Source organism: Heliangelus exortis, chromosome 22 (assembly GCF_036169615.1).
Source record: "Heliangelus exortis chromosome 22, bHelExo1.hap1, whole genome shotgun sequence".
Lineage (NCBI taxonomy): Eukaryota > Metazoa > Chordata > Aves > Apodiformes > Trochilidae > Heliangelus > Heliangelus exortis.
In genome coordinates, this window is record NC_092443.1 from 9,182,163 (window position 1) to 9,198,442 (window position 16,280).

General features: G+C 46.1%; 1 protein-coding gene across 3 annotated transcripts in view; it reads right to left on the reverse strand.

The window, feature by feature from the left end:
* Positions 1–7,927, reverse strand: part of COL5A1 (collagen type V alpha 1 chain) — a 143,135-nt gene extending 135,208 nt beyond the window's left edge. For 2 of the 3 annotated variants that reach the window (XM_071765701.1, XM_071765702.1), the window contains exon 1: positions 7,559–7,899. In XM_071765701.1, coding sequence (XP_071621802.1) covers positions 7,559–7,658 — 100 coding nt within the window. In that variant the 5' untranslated portion in view covers positions 7,659–7,899. Of the gene's footprint in view, positions 1–7,558 lie in introns of all 3 variants that reach the window. The other variant, XM_071765703.1, reaches the window with a different exon arrangement.
* Between the last annotated feature and the right edge of the window lie 8,353 nt (positions 7,928–16,280).

The following is a 16,280-nucleotide window of genomic DNA, read 5'->3' on the forward strand; positions in this document are numbered from 1 at the left end:
TCTTGTCCCTTGTCTTTTCTGCAAGAAAGCTGCCCAAAACTAAAGGCAAAATCCAAATAACCCTCTGGCTTTGCAGTGTGAGGCACTAAACAGTGGTTCTGGACAGGCCAACATCATCCCAGGGAAGATTTTTTGAATGCAGCAAAATCCTAGACCACAACCTCTAACCTGAGGCTCTCAGAACACTTCAGTGCTCCAGAACACAGAAATTGGGGGTGCAGCAAGGTTATATTTGTGTTAAAGCTCAATGCCAGGTTCCATCTGGGGAGACAGGATCAGATCCCAGAGCATGGGAAACACAGGGACCTGCCCAGGGGCTGGGAAAACCTCTGGAGCAGGGGTCAGGAATGAGCACTGATGTAGCTCACTGCACTCATTCAATCCCCAAACTGCCCTTTTTCTCTCCAGTTTATTACACAATCTTGAAGGAAAACTCCAGCTTTGTTAATACATTAATACCATTTTCCTAGCTTAAGAAAAATAATTATAATAATAAAAAAAAAACATCACTCATAATTGTGAAAGCTTCCAGATGATGCTAGGAATCCTGTTGGCTTCTGGGGAGAGAAGGAGCCCAGACACAGAGCAATCAACCTCAAAAATGCCTTTTTTGTAGCTCTTTCATTTATTTTAGAACTAAAGATTTTCCAGACATGTCCACAGAGAAACCACGGCATCATCTGGATGGTTCACTCCGTGCTAGGCTTCCTTTCAAGAGCCTTGGAACTTGCCAACAGTAACCCAGTGGCTAATTACACCATGTTGCCAACCCAAGTTTTTTCCACATAACACTAGATTTTAACAAAGTTTTTCCATTCTTTCATGTCTCAACTCTTTTTTTTTTTTTTTTTTTTCCCTGGTTTTGGCCATTCTTCCTATACCAAGTTTTTCTGTATTTGTTTCACACAAAGGTTTTATTTTATGTTTTATAAGAAAAACTGCCAGCTTGCAAACTCAGTACTTATCACATGAGTTCCAAGCACAAATAAGAGCTTTGCTATACAGGCTGCAACTGGAGAAGAAAGTCCCCAAAACCTTTCCCAAGCAAGCCAGGAGTAAAGGAAAGGGAATGCACCAGGAGGCAGAAAAAGGGGAGCAGCCAAACTCCAGCAATGAAATTGCTCCAGGTGGGATGCTCTCTGCCTTCTCCAGAAAAGCAGAAGACAGTTCCCACCTGAAAGGCTTTTCCTGTCCAAAAAAAAAATTTGTAAATCTCCTAAAACCTTCTCAGAAAGGCACCACCCCTTTAATGAGGAATAAAAATCCACCAGGCTTCAGTCTGCTAATTCCTGACAGCTCTGTACAATAGCCAGAGGGGCTGTAAGCAGAGAGAACATGAGGAAAAAAGAAAAAAAAGGAAGGAAAAAAAAAGGAAGGAAAAGAAAAAGGAAGGAAAAGAAAAAGGAAGGAAAAGAAAAAGGAAGGAAAAGAAAAAGGAAGGAAAAGAAAAAGGAAGGAAAAGAAAAAGGAAGGAAAAGAAAAAGGAAGGAAAAGAAAAAGGAAGGAAAAGAAAAAGGAAGGAAAAGAAAAAGGAAGGAAAAGAAAAAGGAAGGAAAAGAAAAAGGAAGGAAAAGAAAAAGGAAGGAAAAGAAAAAGGAAGGAAAAGAAAAAGGAAGGAAAAGAAAAAGGAAGGAAAAGAAAAAGGAAGGAAAAGAAAAAGGAAGGAAAAGAAAAAGGAAGGAAAAGAAAAAGGAAGGAAAAGAAAAAGGAAGGAAAAGAAAAAGGAAGGAAAAGAAAAAGGAAGGAAAAGAAAAAGGAAGGAAAAGAAAAAGGAAGGAAAAGAAAAAGGAAGGAAAAGAAAAAGGAAGGAAAAGAAAAAGGAAGGAAAAGAAAAAGGAAGGAAAAGAAAAAGGAAGGAAAAGAAAAAGGAAGGAAAAGAAAAAGGAAGGAAAAGAAAAAGGAAGGAAAAGAAAAAGGAAGGAAAAGAAAAAGGAAGGAAAAGAAAAAGGAAGGAAAAGAAAAAGGAAGGAAAAGAAAAAGGAAGGAAAAGAAAAAGGAAGGAAAAGAAAAAGGAAGGAAAAGAAAAAGGAAGGAAAAGAAAAAGGAAGGAAAAGAAAAAGGAAGGAAAAGAAAAAGGAAGGAAAAGAAAAAGGAAGGAAAAGAAAAAGGAAGGAAAAGAAAAAGGAAGGAAAAGAAAAAGGAAGGAAAAGAAAAAGGAAGGAAAAGAAAAAGGAAGGAAAAGAAAAAGGAAGGAAAAGAAAAAGGAAGGAAAAGAAAAAGGAAGGAAAAGAAAAAGGAAGGAAAAGAAAAAGGAAGGAAAAGAAAAAGGAAGGAAAAAAAAGGAAGGAAAAAAAAGGAAGGAAAAAAAAAAGGAAGGAAAAAAAAAGGAAAAAAAAAAAAGGAAAAAAAAAGGAAGGAAAAAAAAAAGGAAAAAAAAAAAAAAAAAAAAAGGCTTGGAAGAATCCTGCTCCAAAAGAACAGAACCAAGCACCAAGAAGTCTCCACATTTCTGCAGGCCCAGGAAGCAGAGGAGAAGTTGAAGTGGTGCCTGCTGGACCAGCCCCTCCTTGGGGCTCCCCCACATCAGCCCATCCAAGGGAACCCCCTTTGGGGGTGCAGTGTCCCCCAGCACACCAGGTCCTACTCCTTAAGTATCTGCTCCAAACCCTCTTGTCACAGCCTCAGGACAGGTGGGTTTATGCCACATGAATGAGCTGAAAGTCAAGGACCAACCCAGGTGGTGCAGGGAAGGCACAAAGGGAACTGCAGCCCAAATCCTGGGTGGCTCAGTGCTGGGCACAACCTCCAGATCTCAGCTCTGACCCAGTTCCAGCAGATGCCTGCGGGGGATTCCCCAGGTATCTCCACCAGCAGCATCACAGAGCTCAAGTCAGGATTTTCCTCGAGCTGTGGTGAGCAGAAGGCTAAAAGGACAGACTGGAGAGAAGTCTTCCTCCTCCACAGGAAAAAAAAAAAAATTAATCTGAGGTGGGTTTTATGGTTCCTTTCTGGTTTATTGCCCAGCCAACTCTTCCCTCCTTTTAAACAGCAGTTTCCATTTAGGTATTGAAAAGTTAAAATCCTGTGTTCACCACAACTCCAACACTGTTTTAAACCTTTCTCTGCTGAGTAATTCATTTTAGAGCACAATGGCTGCATCCTGAGGACAAGGACTCCCATGTACCTGTGTGACAAAATCCATGCTTGTAACACAGCAGGGATTTCCCCTGCCTTGGGAGTTTAAATTACACTTCCAAGACATTTTGCAGGACAAATGGCACCACTCTTCCCCAAACCCCTCCTGACCTGGGCACCTCCAGCCCTGCCCAACACCAGTGCCACGCAGGAGGCCAACAGAGAGGTTCTGACCTCAACCTTTGCAGCTCCTTAGGGCTGAGCAGCCCCTGCAGGCACCATGGGGTTCCTGGACCCATCCCTGCACCCACTGCCTGCTGCCACCCAACACTCTGGGGTCAGCTCCCCCTGAGCTCTTCCCAAGACATATCCACAGGCAACACACAAGCACAAAGCCAGTAAAAAAAAAACACAAAACCAGGAATCACCACACTGGTGCTCAGGTGAGCACTTTTTTACATCTGATATCTCCCCTGATGCCTTTCCCCCCTTCCTTTCATTACCCCTTCTAGGTTTGTTGGGTCACAAAGTCCCTAAATCCTTAATCTGTTGGTATGGGAGCTTTCCCAGCAGGAATGCTCCCTGCACTTTTTCCAAGTGCAGACTTCACACAGGGCAATTGGCCATCCATCCTCCACCTTGCATCAAGAAGGCAGCACCAGCACCCAGAGAGTCCAAGAACCAGGGTGTAAGATAAAAACAGAGAAAAAAAAATAATATAAAACTGCATATTTTACTTTATAGAAGAGAAAAAGCCCAGACTGGAGAGGAGTTTCCTGGAAAGTAGTCCCACAGATTTATTTCTGAAGTCCAAACAAAACTGAGGTTTCCTAACACACAGCTCTAAATGGTCCTTCACACGGTGGCATCTGCCACAGCAGCACCTTCTGCTGCTCTGCATCTCTTGCCACACTTTGTCTCATCTTCTGAAGGATCTCTGGAGCTCAAAGCACTTGTGAGAACACATTCTCTGCCCTGGAAGCTGCAGGACAGACAGGGAAACTTGGATTCCCCAAAGGGGAGATGTACAGACAGCACCAGACCTCATCTGCAGTGCCAGAAGGGAAAAACCACCAGGTAGATGCTACCAAGGGGGACAGGACATCTCTGTGTCACTAAGGGCCTGGCCTCTGGGGCAGTGGCCAAGATTTTTATTTTGGAGCTCTAAGAACAAGACAAGCTCCATCAGAATTAGAACTTTTATGCTGATCATGTACAGTGTGTTCCTCCAAGAAGGAAGGAACCTGAAATCCCACCTCTTCCAGCAACCAAATTTAAGGGGCAGGCAGAGTTTTAATTGAGAATAAGGATAAATCCCCTTGATAGTCCCCTCCCCTATTTGTTTTAGGGCAGTTTTTGCAAGCAGAGAAAACACCAAGAGATTTTTGTTGACTGGATTGATTACTCCTGCTCTTCAAGGTTTTCCATGTGATGATCCAGTGTTAGAGACCAGATCAGCAGGAAACCCTGCACTGCTCTCCTTTGGACACCAAAGAGCTACCCCTAAAGACCAGAGATGAAATAATTTCTCCAATCCCCCCAAAATTCTTGCAGACAACACTACAGTGCTCCCTCTTCAGCTTTGGTGGACCCAACAGAACCAGCTCCTCAAACCCAAAACTAGCTCCCACACCCAGCACTGCTATGGGGCTGTGGGAAGGGAGCACAGGAGCAGCCTTAAAAACCATCTTGAAGGGAATGGTCAGCAACAAGTTTTCATCTTGACCCCAACTTACATGGAAAAATAATATATTACCTCAGCTGCATCCCCTGGACAGGCACATCCCACAGCTGGGTGCTTTTAAGTTGCAAAATCCTGTTCCAATCTGGCAATAAATTGACAGCACAGTCCAGGTTTTACACTGGAAATCAGATCTTGCCATCAATTCCAGACTTATAAAGTCATATTTCTTCTTGTAAAACAATATCAACACTTTTGATTGGCAAAAAATTAAACAAAACACTTTTAACTAGCTGGATAAAGTTTACTTTTTTTTTTTTTTTAGCTCATTCTAGATGACTGGGGAAGAGCCAGGGGAGAGAAGCAACAGATGGTAACAGGATACTTCATCATTTCCAGCATTTTTCTTTCTTCTAAAGGGCATGTCATGTATTCTTATTACACTCCTTGCCACAAAGGGAAAGTGCTGCTTCCAAAAAGTTTCACCCAGAAACCTGATTCAATTTTATAGGGATTTGTAAAAGCAGAGACAGATTCCAATTTTGTCTGCGGGTTAGATTTTTTGCTGTGACATCATCTGTTAAAATATGGGAAAATCTGAGCTGGAAGGGCAGTGTTCAGAGGCAGCTCAGTTACTGTCCCCTTGGACATGGCTCTTCCTCTATTTTTCTGGAAAACTTCTCTGCCAGGTTTCTTCTCCCTTTTTCTCTGGGGCCACCTGTTGGATCAGCTCCTGAAGACTACAGAGATTCACCAGACAAGAGAAACCACTAAAATGAAACTGAAACAGAAACAATCCGAGCTGAAAATAAACCCGGAGAGGACTTGGAAAGGGGAAAGCAGAGCGTTTGTCAATGCCATCAGCAATCCCAATCTGACTCCTCCCCCCATCCAAATTATTTGATGTCCTATTAAGAGGCTCATTAGGGAAACTCAGAGCCTTTCACTACCCCAGTCATTACTTAGAGCTGCACAAGGTTTCCAGCCAGCCCATCGCTCACTTCAGCTGCAAAAAAACCCCAAAGTTTTCTAAAAGTTACCAGGTAAGTGTGAAAAGAGCAAGGGCTGGCGGTCAGGCTGTCTGGAGGACAAAAAAAATGCCTGAGGAACCTTGGAAAGGTGGGGACAGACCAAGAAAAAATTTAAAAAAAAGGGAAACTTTGCCATCTTTTCCTTTGAAACAGTTGAGACCGGGAATAATCCCGTTTTTAACTGATCCAGTAAAGGGGAGGGAAGCTGCACAGAAAGGGAGCTCAGATGAAGGAGATTCAGCCCAATTCTTCTTCCAGCTGCTCTAAACCCCGATAACTTTTGCAGCAGCTCCTGCTGCCCCTCGCTTTCCCCGCAGGGATGGTCTAGAGGCATTTTAAGGCATTTTTAGGCATTCGACTCCTTTTCCATCCCGCTCAGGCTTCACAAGCAACCCCTTCATGAAAGCATTCCTCACACGCCCACCTTTTCTTCCTTCGAGTCATTTTAAGAGCCCAGAGATCACACAGATTTCCAGTCTGTACACAGGATCCCACTCGCATTTGTAACACACAAACAGCCCTGCAAAGCCCCATTCCCAGGGAAAACGCTCAGAGAGCACAAAAATCGAGCGTGAAAGCTGAAGCCCAGGCAGCTCAGCTCTTCAGGGCACTGCTCAAAGTTTCTCAAGTTACTCCCCAGAACTCCATCGACTTTAACTTTGCAGATTTCCAACCCCAGCTTTGCCAACAAACCACTTTTTCCTTCAAATATTCTATATAAAATACATATATGTGTGTATATATATAGATATATAGTGTGTGTGTACATATCTAAAGCCCTCGGAGCAGCGGTGCCTCCAAGTGTCTGCTACAAACTCAGAAAACTCTCGGAAAACCCAGAAAACTTTTCCAGCAGCCTCCCAAACCTCCATATCTGCCCTGCTCGGGCATTCCACAGCCCACCCAGGGAAAGGCAGAGCTCTGGAAAAGCACTCAGGAAACTCAAAGCTGATGAAAATAAAGTCCTTAGTCCCAGTCCTCCACGATTGTAAAGAAAAACCCCAAAATAAATTACATTCCAGGGTTTGGGGTTTTTTTTTTTTGTTTTTTGGGGTTTTTTGCTGCATGTCTGTTGCACATCTGGTACTTCACAAAACTTCCTCTTGCCACACTCCCCAGCCCTAGTTTTTGGGACGAAACTCCACAAATTGGGGCTGGTGAGGCAGAGCCAGCTGGGGGGTCCCCAGGTGGTTCTGCAAAGCTTTTGTGCCCCAAGATTTGCTGCTTTGATGTGCTGGGGGTGGAGGGGGAGCAGATTACTTCTGGACAAAAAAAAAAAAAAAGTTTCTTCTCCTCCAGGAGGAGGAACTACGAAACGAGAGGTTTCCAGTTGACTAAATACACATTCTACAGAGATATACACTCAGATATATACATAAAAAAAACAACCTCCAAGAGCCTCCAGAAAACACATCCTGACTTTTACTCCAGAAAAACGAGCCCGGCAACAGGCAGCTCAGCTCCGAGCAAGGCGAATAAAAGTATTGTTTTAACTTTTTTCCCCTTTTACGGGCCCCTTGACAAATGGCATTCGGAGGCTCGGGCAGCTAAAGGAGGTTGGGTGGGTTCAGTGGAGTTGGGGTTTAAGTTCTTATTTCTTTCCCGGAATGCATCGACTAAGACAAAATTTTTTTTTTTTTTTTTTGCCCCGCAACAAAAAGCCCCCTCCTCATCCTCATCCTCTCCCTCCCCCCCCCCCCTTACACCTCCTTTCCTCCCTCCCGGAGACGCCGGGATGTTGGGGAGACACTGGGGGGGGGGGTGTTCTTACCTGCCCTCCCGAGAGCCAGAGCACCCAGCAGCACCAGGACAGAAGGGACCGAGCAGCTCCGTATCCAACTGCGCCTTTTCCACCGCGTGTGCGTATCCATGGTCCACAAAAAACGGGGCACCAAGCTCGGGACAATTCGAGGGGGTGGAAGGGGGGGAAAAGGGGTGAAAAAAAATATATAATATATATATATAGATAGATATATATATATATATACACAAAGCGAAGAAAAACCAGAGACCCCCCCGCCAGCCCCCCCCGGAGAGCAGCCGCTTTATAAAGCCATGGGGCGGGCGGAGGGCTGTCGGGGGCTCCGCCGCGCTCACTCCCGGCCCCTGTCTGCTCCTGCAGCGACAAACTTTTCTTTCTCTCCCCCCCCCGCCCCCCCCCCACCTCCTTTTTTCTTTTTTTTTTTTTTTCCCCTTTTTTTTTTCCCCTTTTTTTTTTTTTTTTTTTTTTTTTTTTTCCTCTCCCTTCCTTTAAACCCAAGGCAAGAGTTTGTCAATCTCGGAACCCAGCAGCAAATCAGGGCCGAGAGGTGCAGCCCCCAGCCCGGCCCCACCGCCCACCCCCCCCTATCCCCCCCCACCCCCGGCCCAGCCCCGCGCTAAGTTTGAAGCTCCGGGACTGCAGCAACCGAGCTGCTCCTGCCACCAAACTCAGGGTTTTCCTTCTCTTTTCTCACACTCATAGCACCAGCCGGAGTTTTCCCTTCCTTCCTCCCTTTCCCAGCCCCCTGCTCTTTCCGGCTTCCCGTTGTGGAAGCATTGAAAATGCAAGAATTTTTTTGGGGAAAAAAAAAAATAGTAATTAGGTCCCCGCTGCAAAATGTGCATGCAAAGGGTAAAAACGCAAGCAGGAAGGGTGGAAAGGGAAGGCGGCTTGCCCTGCCAGGCTGGATAAAGCCCGGAGCAAGGGGAAAGTGCTGCTGGCTTCTGGCTGCACATCCAGCCTGTCCTGGGGTCCAGCTCTGCTCCCACTGTTCTTCTCACTACCCCTCTGAGCACCCATCTCCTCACCCCCCTGATGCATCCCACTGCTAAACAGCAGCTTTAAATGATTTTACTTGTTCTGGTATTTTATAGGAGTGACATTAGTACAGAAATGAAAAAAAAAAAAAAACTGTGACAAAAGCTGATGTGACATCTCCACACCAGGCCTGGGTGGCACTCAAAGCTGCAACCACCTCAACAAGACCAAGTTCAGGTCACCTGGAGAGCAGAAAAGGAGCAGCCACCAAATGCCACCCTTTCTCCACTGAAGTGGCTTTGAAGACACTTCCAGGTTACCAATAAATACTTGCTTTGTGCCATTAAAGAGCTGAACATCATTCCCAAGGCCCATCCAGGTGATCTGAGTGGTTGGGTTTGTTCTGATTTTTCATGGGGCAGAAATTTCACCTGTAGGCTCAAGCCCTGACTCACACCAAACCATCCCAACCCTCATCAGTCCTTGAAGAGCAGCAGCAGCCTGGCTTTTATTGCCCACAGAGGAAACAATTGCCACCACCTGAACTCCCACTCCCTTTCTACCCTGGGCTCCCATCTCCTTGGCTCTATGTTCAGCTTTTTAGCACACCAAGAACCTGGGCAGCCCTGGCCATCCTGTTCATCATATCCAAGGAGGGGAAGTTCAGGGTCACTGCTCCCCCTGGCCCAGCTCTGGGCTGCCTGATGCAAGAACTCAGCACAACAGGGGCTTGTATTGAGCTTGAGCTGCTCACTCAGCATCAGTCTTTGACCACCTGGAAGGAAAGGTTCTTGGGCAGGTGACTGGTACCCAACTGGCACATCCAGAACCTACAAGCACAGGAGGCCAAATCCCACTGGACCTGCAGAAGGCAGGAATGGGCTGCCCAGGGAAGGGGTGGATTCTCCATCCCTGGAGCTATTTCAAAAGAGCCTGGATGTGGCACTCAGTGCCATGGGCTGGGAACCACGGGGGGAGTGGAGCAAGGGTTGGACTTGATGAGCTCTGAGGTCCCTTCCTACCCAGCCAGTTCTATGATTCTAAGGAATCATGGAGAAAAGGAGCTCCCACACTGCTCAAGTACTGTTCTCATGGTCCAGACGAGCTGGAAGAAACCCCTGAACCTGTGGAGATGTCTTCTCCCTCCTACCCCAGCCTCCCCCCTGACACTGGAAAGGCTGGAGCATGAGCCACACACAAGAAGAGATTCTCTGCTGAAAGAGCCTTTCATCAGGGAGAGGTGAAGCTGGCTGGGAGCCCCGGGGCAGGGAGCAGGCACACAGCCCACATGTGCCACCTGCAGCCACGGGGAGGTGGGGACGATGCCAATGGCACTCCCGGGCAAATCTCTGATGAAAGCCCCTTCCAGTTCTTGCCTTTCATGATTAACCAGATGGCTGGAGGCTGGCGAGACAAATTAAGTGGTGCTCCACATCCAGGAGCAGCCTGGAAGGGAGCTCTCCCCAAGTCCCAGAACCACCACTGCAGGGCACCCACTGGGTGCAGCCCAGCACTGAACATCAGCCACCACTGCACCTCCCCTCCTGCTATAAAAAAAAAATCCCACTACTGCCAGGAACACCCCTTCCCAGGGGCTCACAGCTGCCTCCAGTAAGGAACAGAACAACTGTCCCACAGCTCACAAACCTGGCCTGATAGAGATGCTTTCTCTTCCCTCCATTTTTGTATGAAAAATGAGGCAGCTCAAGCATAAAAGTATGGAACCAGGGTGCTAAAAACACCAGCAGACCCTCTGGGTTGCAAATACCTTCCCTTCCCATAACCATTCTTGTTATGACAAAGTAATAACTTGATTCCCAGTATTTCTATGGATGCACAATCACCCTGGAGAGGCCCTACCAGCTTCACCAACAGATCTGGTGTCTGATCTCAGCCCCAGTTCTACTAATGCCAGGATCCTGGGTCTTCTCCTCCCAGCTGCTGGCATTTCTGATCGTGCCAAGAGCTCCTTGTTTTGGAATGAGACCTTGTTCTGCCTTCTCCAGCTGCAAATCCAAGTCCCACTGACACCTGAGCACTGGAACCAAAGTGTTGACATTCCCTGCCCTTCCAGAGGTATGGAGCTCTAGGAAGGGGGATACCTAAGGCATCAAAAGCACTACAGACAAGGAAATAAAAGCAGGTCAGAGCAGTACTCACTCACACACCACTTATTTTCCAAGGGCTCCCAACTCCAGAGGCAAAAACCCAAAAAGCAAGAGATGCAGAGCACCTTTCCTTTACATCAGTTGAGAACCTGGCCCGGGCAGCTTTTGCTGAGCAGCAAGGCTGAGTTCCCAGTTGTTTTCCAGGTGATTTAGAAGCTTGTACAGACCTGTTGGCCCCTCCTTGACAGTAACAGAAATACAGAAATAAGCTTGTAATGGCAAACTGGAAAATTCCAGCATCTGCATGCCAAGCTTAAAGAGCCAACCTCCAAGTTGGAGAGGGTAGATCCTCTGGTGGTGCAAGCTCTGTGGAGGTTTACACCAGCCAGGATGGTTGACACCAGCTGTAAATCCCAGTTAGGGGAACATCTGAGGAACCAGAGGAATACACTGGAGTGGTGGCAGCTGCCCAGCAGATATCTTTAAGGAGCAAAAGATTATGGAAGTATTTTCATAACTAAATGCATCTTGAGCCCAGCTATATGTTGTTTACAGGATGGAGAGCACATTTGTGAGCTTTCAAAAAAATCCCCTCAAGATACATATGTAAAAAAATGTGAAGCCAGGCATGAACATTCAGCCAAATAACCCAAAAGGCCTTTATTCTGTAGTTTGGGAGTATTGGGATAATCAGAAAGATGAGCCCTAGGTGATACTGATAACCAGTTACCCCTTGAGACCAGCTGATAGAACAAACTGAAAATGAGACTCAGAACCAGCTGAATTGGGGCATAAATAAGAAACTGCTCTCAGGAATGAGTTCAAATACTATTTATGAAGAGCACATGTGTCCTGAGACAACTTCCCTCTGCAATCTTGTTGTCTGCTCTTTGCAAACAGCTGCATCCCCCAGCTCAAATGCAATGAATTGTCTGATGCTGAAGTCACAATCCTGCCTTATGATCTCATACCTGTTGCCATGGAAGGGTTTGCTTTTAAAATTCAGTTTAAGAATAAGGAGAATTTAATGCTATTGAGACATTTGGGATTAAAAGGCTTAAAAAACCAAAGCTATCCATTTCTGCAGAGGAAACACCACATCCAGTGTCCCCCAGCTGGATGCTGCCTCAGACCTCGATGGTCTTCAAGCCAAGAACTTATTAAACCATCCAGTCCCATTCACATCCATTCCCAGGCTGCTGAAGAGCTGCAGCAACCTCCCCATTTTACCCTAAAACCTTTCCATGACCAAAAGGCCAACCCAAATCTGCATTTTCAGAACATGGTGATGGGTTTCACATCACCACTGATAGTGCAGCTGCACAATACCAGGTGCTACCAAACACCCAGACTCTGGCAGGGTCTGATCAGAACCCAGGCTGGCTGCTGACATGAGGAATGGATCCAGCAGGTACCTCCCAAAGGGGAAAAATCTACAACTCTAGAAAGAATTTTGTTGGTTTGGTTCCTCCCCCCTCACCCCAGAAAGACAACACACAGAAATAAAAATACCCCCTCCCCTGTGGTTAACACCTGCTTGATTTTGCAGTCCAGTTCCTTTATAAAACAGCTCCAGTGCTGGGAAACTGGGAGCTGGGCAGCCAATTCTCCCAGATCCCAGCTGCTCTGGTGGAAATGTCAAGCTGGTTTTTGCCATGAGGTGGCACCAGGACAAGCCCCACCAGTGGAAAGAGCAGGCAACACAAGGTGGGGCTTGTTTTTTTGTATGTTTCAGTGTTTCACAGTCAAAGAGTTTTGTTTAATAGGGGAAATAACATTATAAAGAGAACAGACTTTCCACGCCTCCTCTTTTTCCAGTGTTGTTGCCTTCTCTTTAGTTCCATGCTCATGACTCCAAGCCTTGGATGTGTTTGAACCATACAGATCCACCAAATACAGAACAAACTTCACCATGGTGCCTATTGAAAAGGATCAACTGAGTTCACCTTCCTCCCCTTCCACCTGATTCTTCTCCATGCCTGGAAGTTGGTAGGAATTGCCATTCCCTCCTCACATCCCTGGGTTTTATTTCCTCCTGCCCCATGATTTGCAGCCAATGGCCCAGGCTAAACCCTATATAATCTGTCTAGACTTTAGGGGGGATAATCCTTGGAGCTACAGAAAGTGTTGTGTTAAACCACGAGGCTGCACAGTAACAAGGACCTGGGACTTACCCTATCATCTTCCCAAGGGTCAAAAAAATAAACAAACCCAAAACCCAAACCCAATAGCAACTTGGACTAAAGTCTCACTGACCCCAATGAAGCTTTTGTTGAATACAGATCATTTTCTAGCTCCACCCTATCCATCATCATCAGTTTGTCCCTCATAGTATCCAAAGTGAGCCCAAACCCCAATATTTATGGCCAGGTTCAAAGTGACCCAGCAGGATGTGGCTTCAGCTCAGGTGCCCTTTAGGAATATTTCCCCAGAGACCACTGTGGGGTTCATTATCCAGCCCATCCACAAGGATTTTAATGTTTTCCCTAGGGATGAATGGGTCAAAGTGATGACAATGTGCTTGTCATGCACCTTGGGAATGGTGATGGTGATCCCAAGTCTGCTGCAGACAACTTTTTATCAATTGTTACCTTGTAGGGATGGGTCTCTCACTCTTAGTTTTGGTGGTAGAGCCAAGTTTCAAAAGTTTTCCCTTTTCAAGGAATCCCTTGTATCCAAACTATAAATTGCTGAAAATCCTGGGATAACAGACTCAGTAAAAGGTCAGAAATCTTGATCTATAGGATATGGAGAACTTGGCAACTCCTTTCCTGTGAAGCTTTCTCAAAAGGAGACATCTCTAAAGAACTCTCTGCATATTTTATTTTTTGGGGGGAGTATTACAGCAATGTTAGAGCTCTGTGCTCTCAAAAAGCCACCAAAATGACCCAAGTGTGTGCTACCTGTCCACATGTCAGGGTTCAGAGCACACCTGGGGTTACTGGACAGGAGTTCAACAGCACAAAATTCAGACTAAAATCATCGGGGAAAAAAAAAAATCCTTCCATTAAGGTCTCCTCAGCTATGGAAGATCTGTTAGAATTCCCAAAGGAAGTGGAGAAAAATCCCATTGCCTGAGTCACATCAAACCAGGCTGGACAATCCTTCCCACTGATGGGAACCATCCTGCCCTGGCAGCAGCATGGGTTGGATGAGCAGGAAGATCCTTTCTACTGATGGCTCCCACAGCTCTGGGAGCCTGAAAAAACGTGGGTGAATTTCCCAAGAAAGTGTGGTCACAGCACTGAGACAAAAACCTTGTGGCTCCTGCCCCCATCACTGAGCAAAGGGTTGGTTACAGCCTGGCCAGAGCCATCCCAGCCTCTTGCCTTGCCTGCTGCCCATGGGATAACTCCTCAGGACAAGGAATGGCAGTTGTTAGGTTTTCCACACACTGGGGAAAAAAAATTAAATCCCAAATAGTTTTCTTTTTGTCTCTCTGAACAGTAACAATACCAAAATCCACGTGGTTTACATACATCTAAGCACACCCAGAATTAGCATCATTTATGAATTATTCTACCCAGATCCAGTAACTGATTGAAGCATCTCTGTAGATTTCAGTTGTATCATCAGCTGATGGTCCTTTCACCCTCTAGTCCTTCCCAAAAAACAAAAAAATTCCCCACACCCAAACAAAAAAACCTCAGGCAAAAACAATAGAGCAACCTAAAGGATTTATTTTTACCATACAATTTCCATCCATTTTCCCCTCTCTAACAGTTCTGTCAATTAACCACGTAACAGAATTTCCAGTCATCTATTTCCACTTGTAATTTTGTTGCATTAGCTGTACCCAAACCAGTCCATTCTGTGGATTCCCCTTTGATTTCACAAGATTACAGGTTCATTCCTCCCAGGGCTTCTGGAACCCGTTCATTTGGTTGCCTTTTTTCTCCCCTCCTTCAAGTAGTGGTTTAGGAGGTCTGAGGATCCAAGGATGCTGTGTGCACCACCCAGCTATCAAAAGGCAATTCAGACAGCAGGAGCAGTCTCACTAAGTCTAAAACTGCCTTCCAAATAAAAAGGGAAAAACAAAATGTCAGGCAAAGCAGTCATCCTTAGGGATGAATCACTGGAGGAACCCAATCCAGCTACCAAGTGGTCTCTAACATGAGTAATTCCAACTTCTGCCTCTTCAGTGTTTCCAGTAAATCACCTTCTCAGAGGCATCCACACCTTTCCACAAGTCCCCACACTCAAGGACTCCCTTTTCTCCCCACTGAGGAATTTTCCAGCATGGCCGTGGGCACAATGAGGTCCCTGACCAGTCAAATATTTAATAAAAGCCCCAGAACTTCTACATCCAGAGGAAACACCAAAACAACCCCACCTCCTGCTACCCCTGCCCAGCACATCAGCTCCAGGCTCCAGTTTCTCCTTCCAGCTGGGTTTCCAGGCTGCAGCACCCCCCATATTTCTACAAAAGATTCTCAGCTCCTGCTTGGGGCTCACTCCTGACCCTTTCTGGAGCACCTGCAGGCTCCTGGAATTGTTACCAACTTTATAGCAATCTGAAACTGCAGGTTGGTTGGTGATCTCTTAGTGTGCTTTAATTATTTTTTTAATTACACATCTAGCTTTTTTCCCAATTCAGTCCCAGCCCAGCATCCCAAAGCCTCCTGCTTCTATCTTTTGGGGTTTTTAAAATTTTTTTTCACATTTTTCAGACATCTTTCAGGAAATCCAAAAAGTTTTGGCCACACATGATCAGCAGTGCAAAACCCATCTTCACATCCCTTTGAGGATCTGCTCCAGAAAAAACAACAACCCCAATTGTTCTTTCCCTGAGGCATCAAAAACAACTGTGTCAGAGGAGGAGGAGCAGACAGGACTGGGGGCTCCTCTGCTTCCTATATTTGAATTGCAACCAAACCACATTTTTCAGAATGAGAAGCTACCCAGCTATGTCTCTATATATTTATACACACTAAATATACATATTACTATATATAACTTGCATTATGGTTTGTTGTTGTTGTTTTTTTTTTTTTTTTTGCCTGCAGCCCCCTCCCCAAAGGGTGGGGAATATCTCCAGGAACATTTCCACTTGCCCTGGAGGTTATAACCATCTTGTTGGAGGCAAAGGGTTTGCTGGATTTCTATCCCCAACTTCAGAGCACAACAGCAGCCCCAGTTTTATTCAGCCTGGCAGCAGCCCTGGGCTGCAGACACAGAGAAGCCCCCAGGTATCTAATGCCCTGAACCCTGGAAAAATAGAAATCTGCTTAATTAACACCTGGGGGAAGTTAAGGTGGCAGAGAGATCCCTGCAGTCTTGGTTAGGACCAGCTGGGGGTTTTGGTTCTACTGGTGGTGATCCCAACATCAGGAATTTGGCAGGGGAGCTCTGAGCCTCAGCTGGGTTGGGTCCCCAGCCCTGGCCTCAGTCCCTTCCCCCTCTGACCACCACCCCACAGCCTCACAGCTCTGCCAGGGATTTTATTCCCTTCTCCAAGCCTATTCAGATGAGCACAGACAAATCTCCAGGAGATCTTGGTCCCAAACCCTGCACCTCCCCTGGAGCATCCTCAGCAGCTGCCCCTCCACAGAAGCAAAACCTGAGCAGGCAGAGCACTTGCCAGCTCATGACACCTCCCAGCTCTGTGGCTTCCAGTTTCTGGGTGTCTTTAACCCTTTCCCACC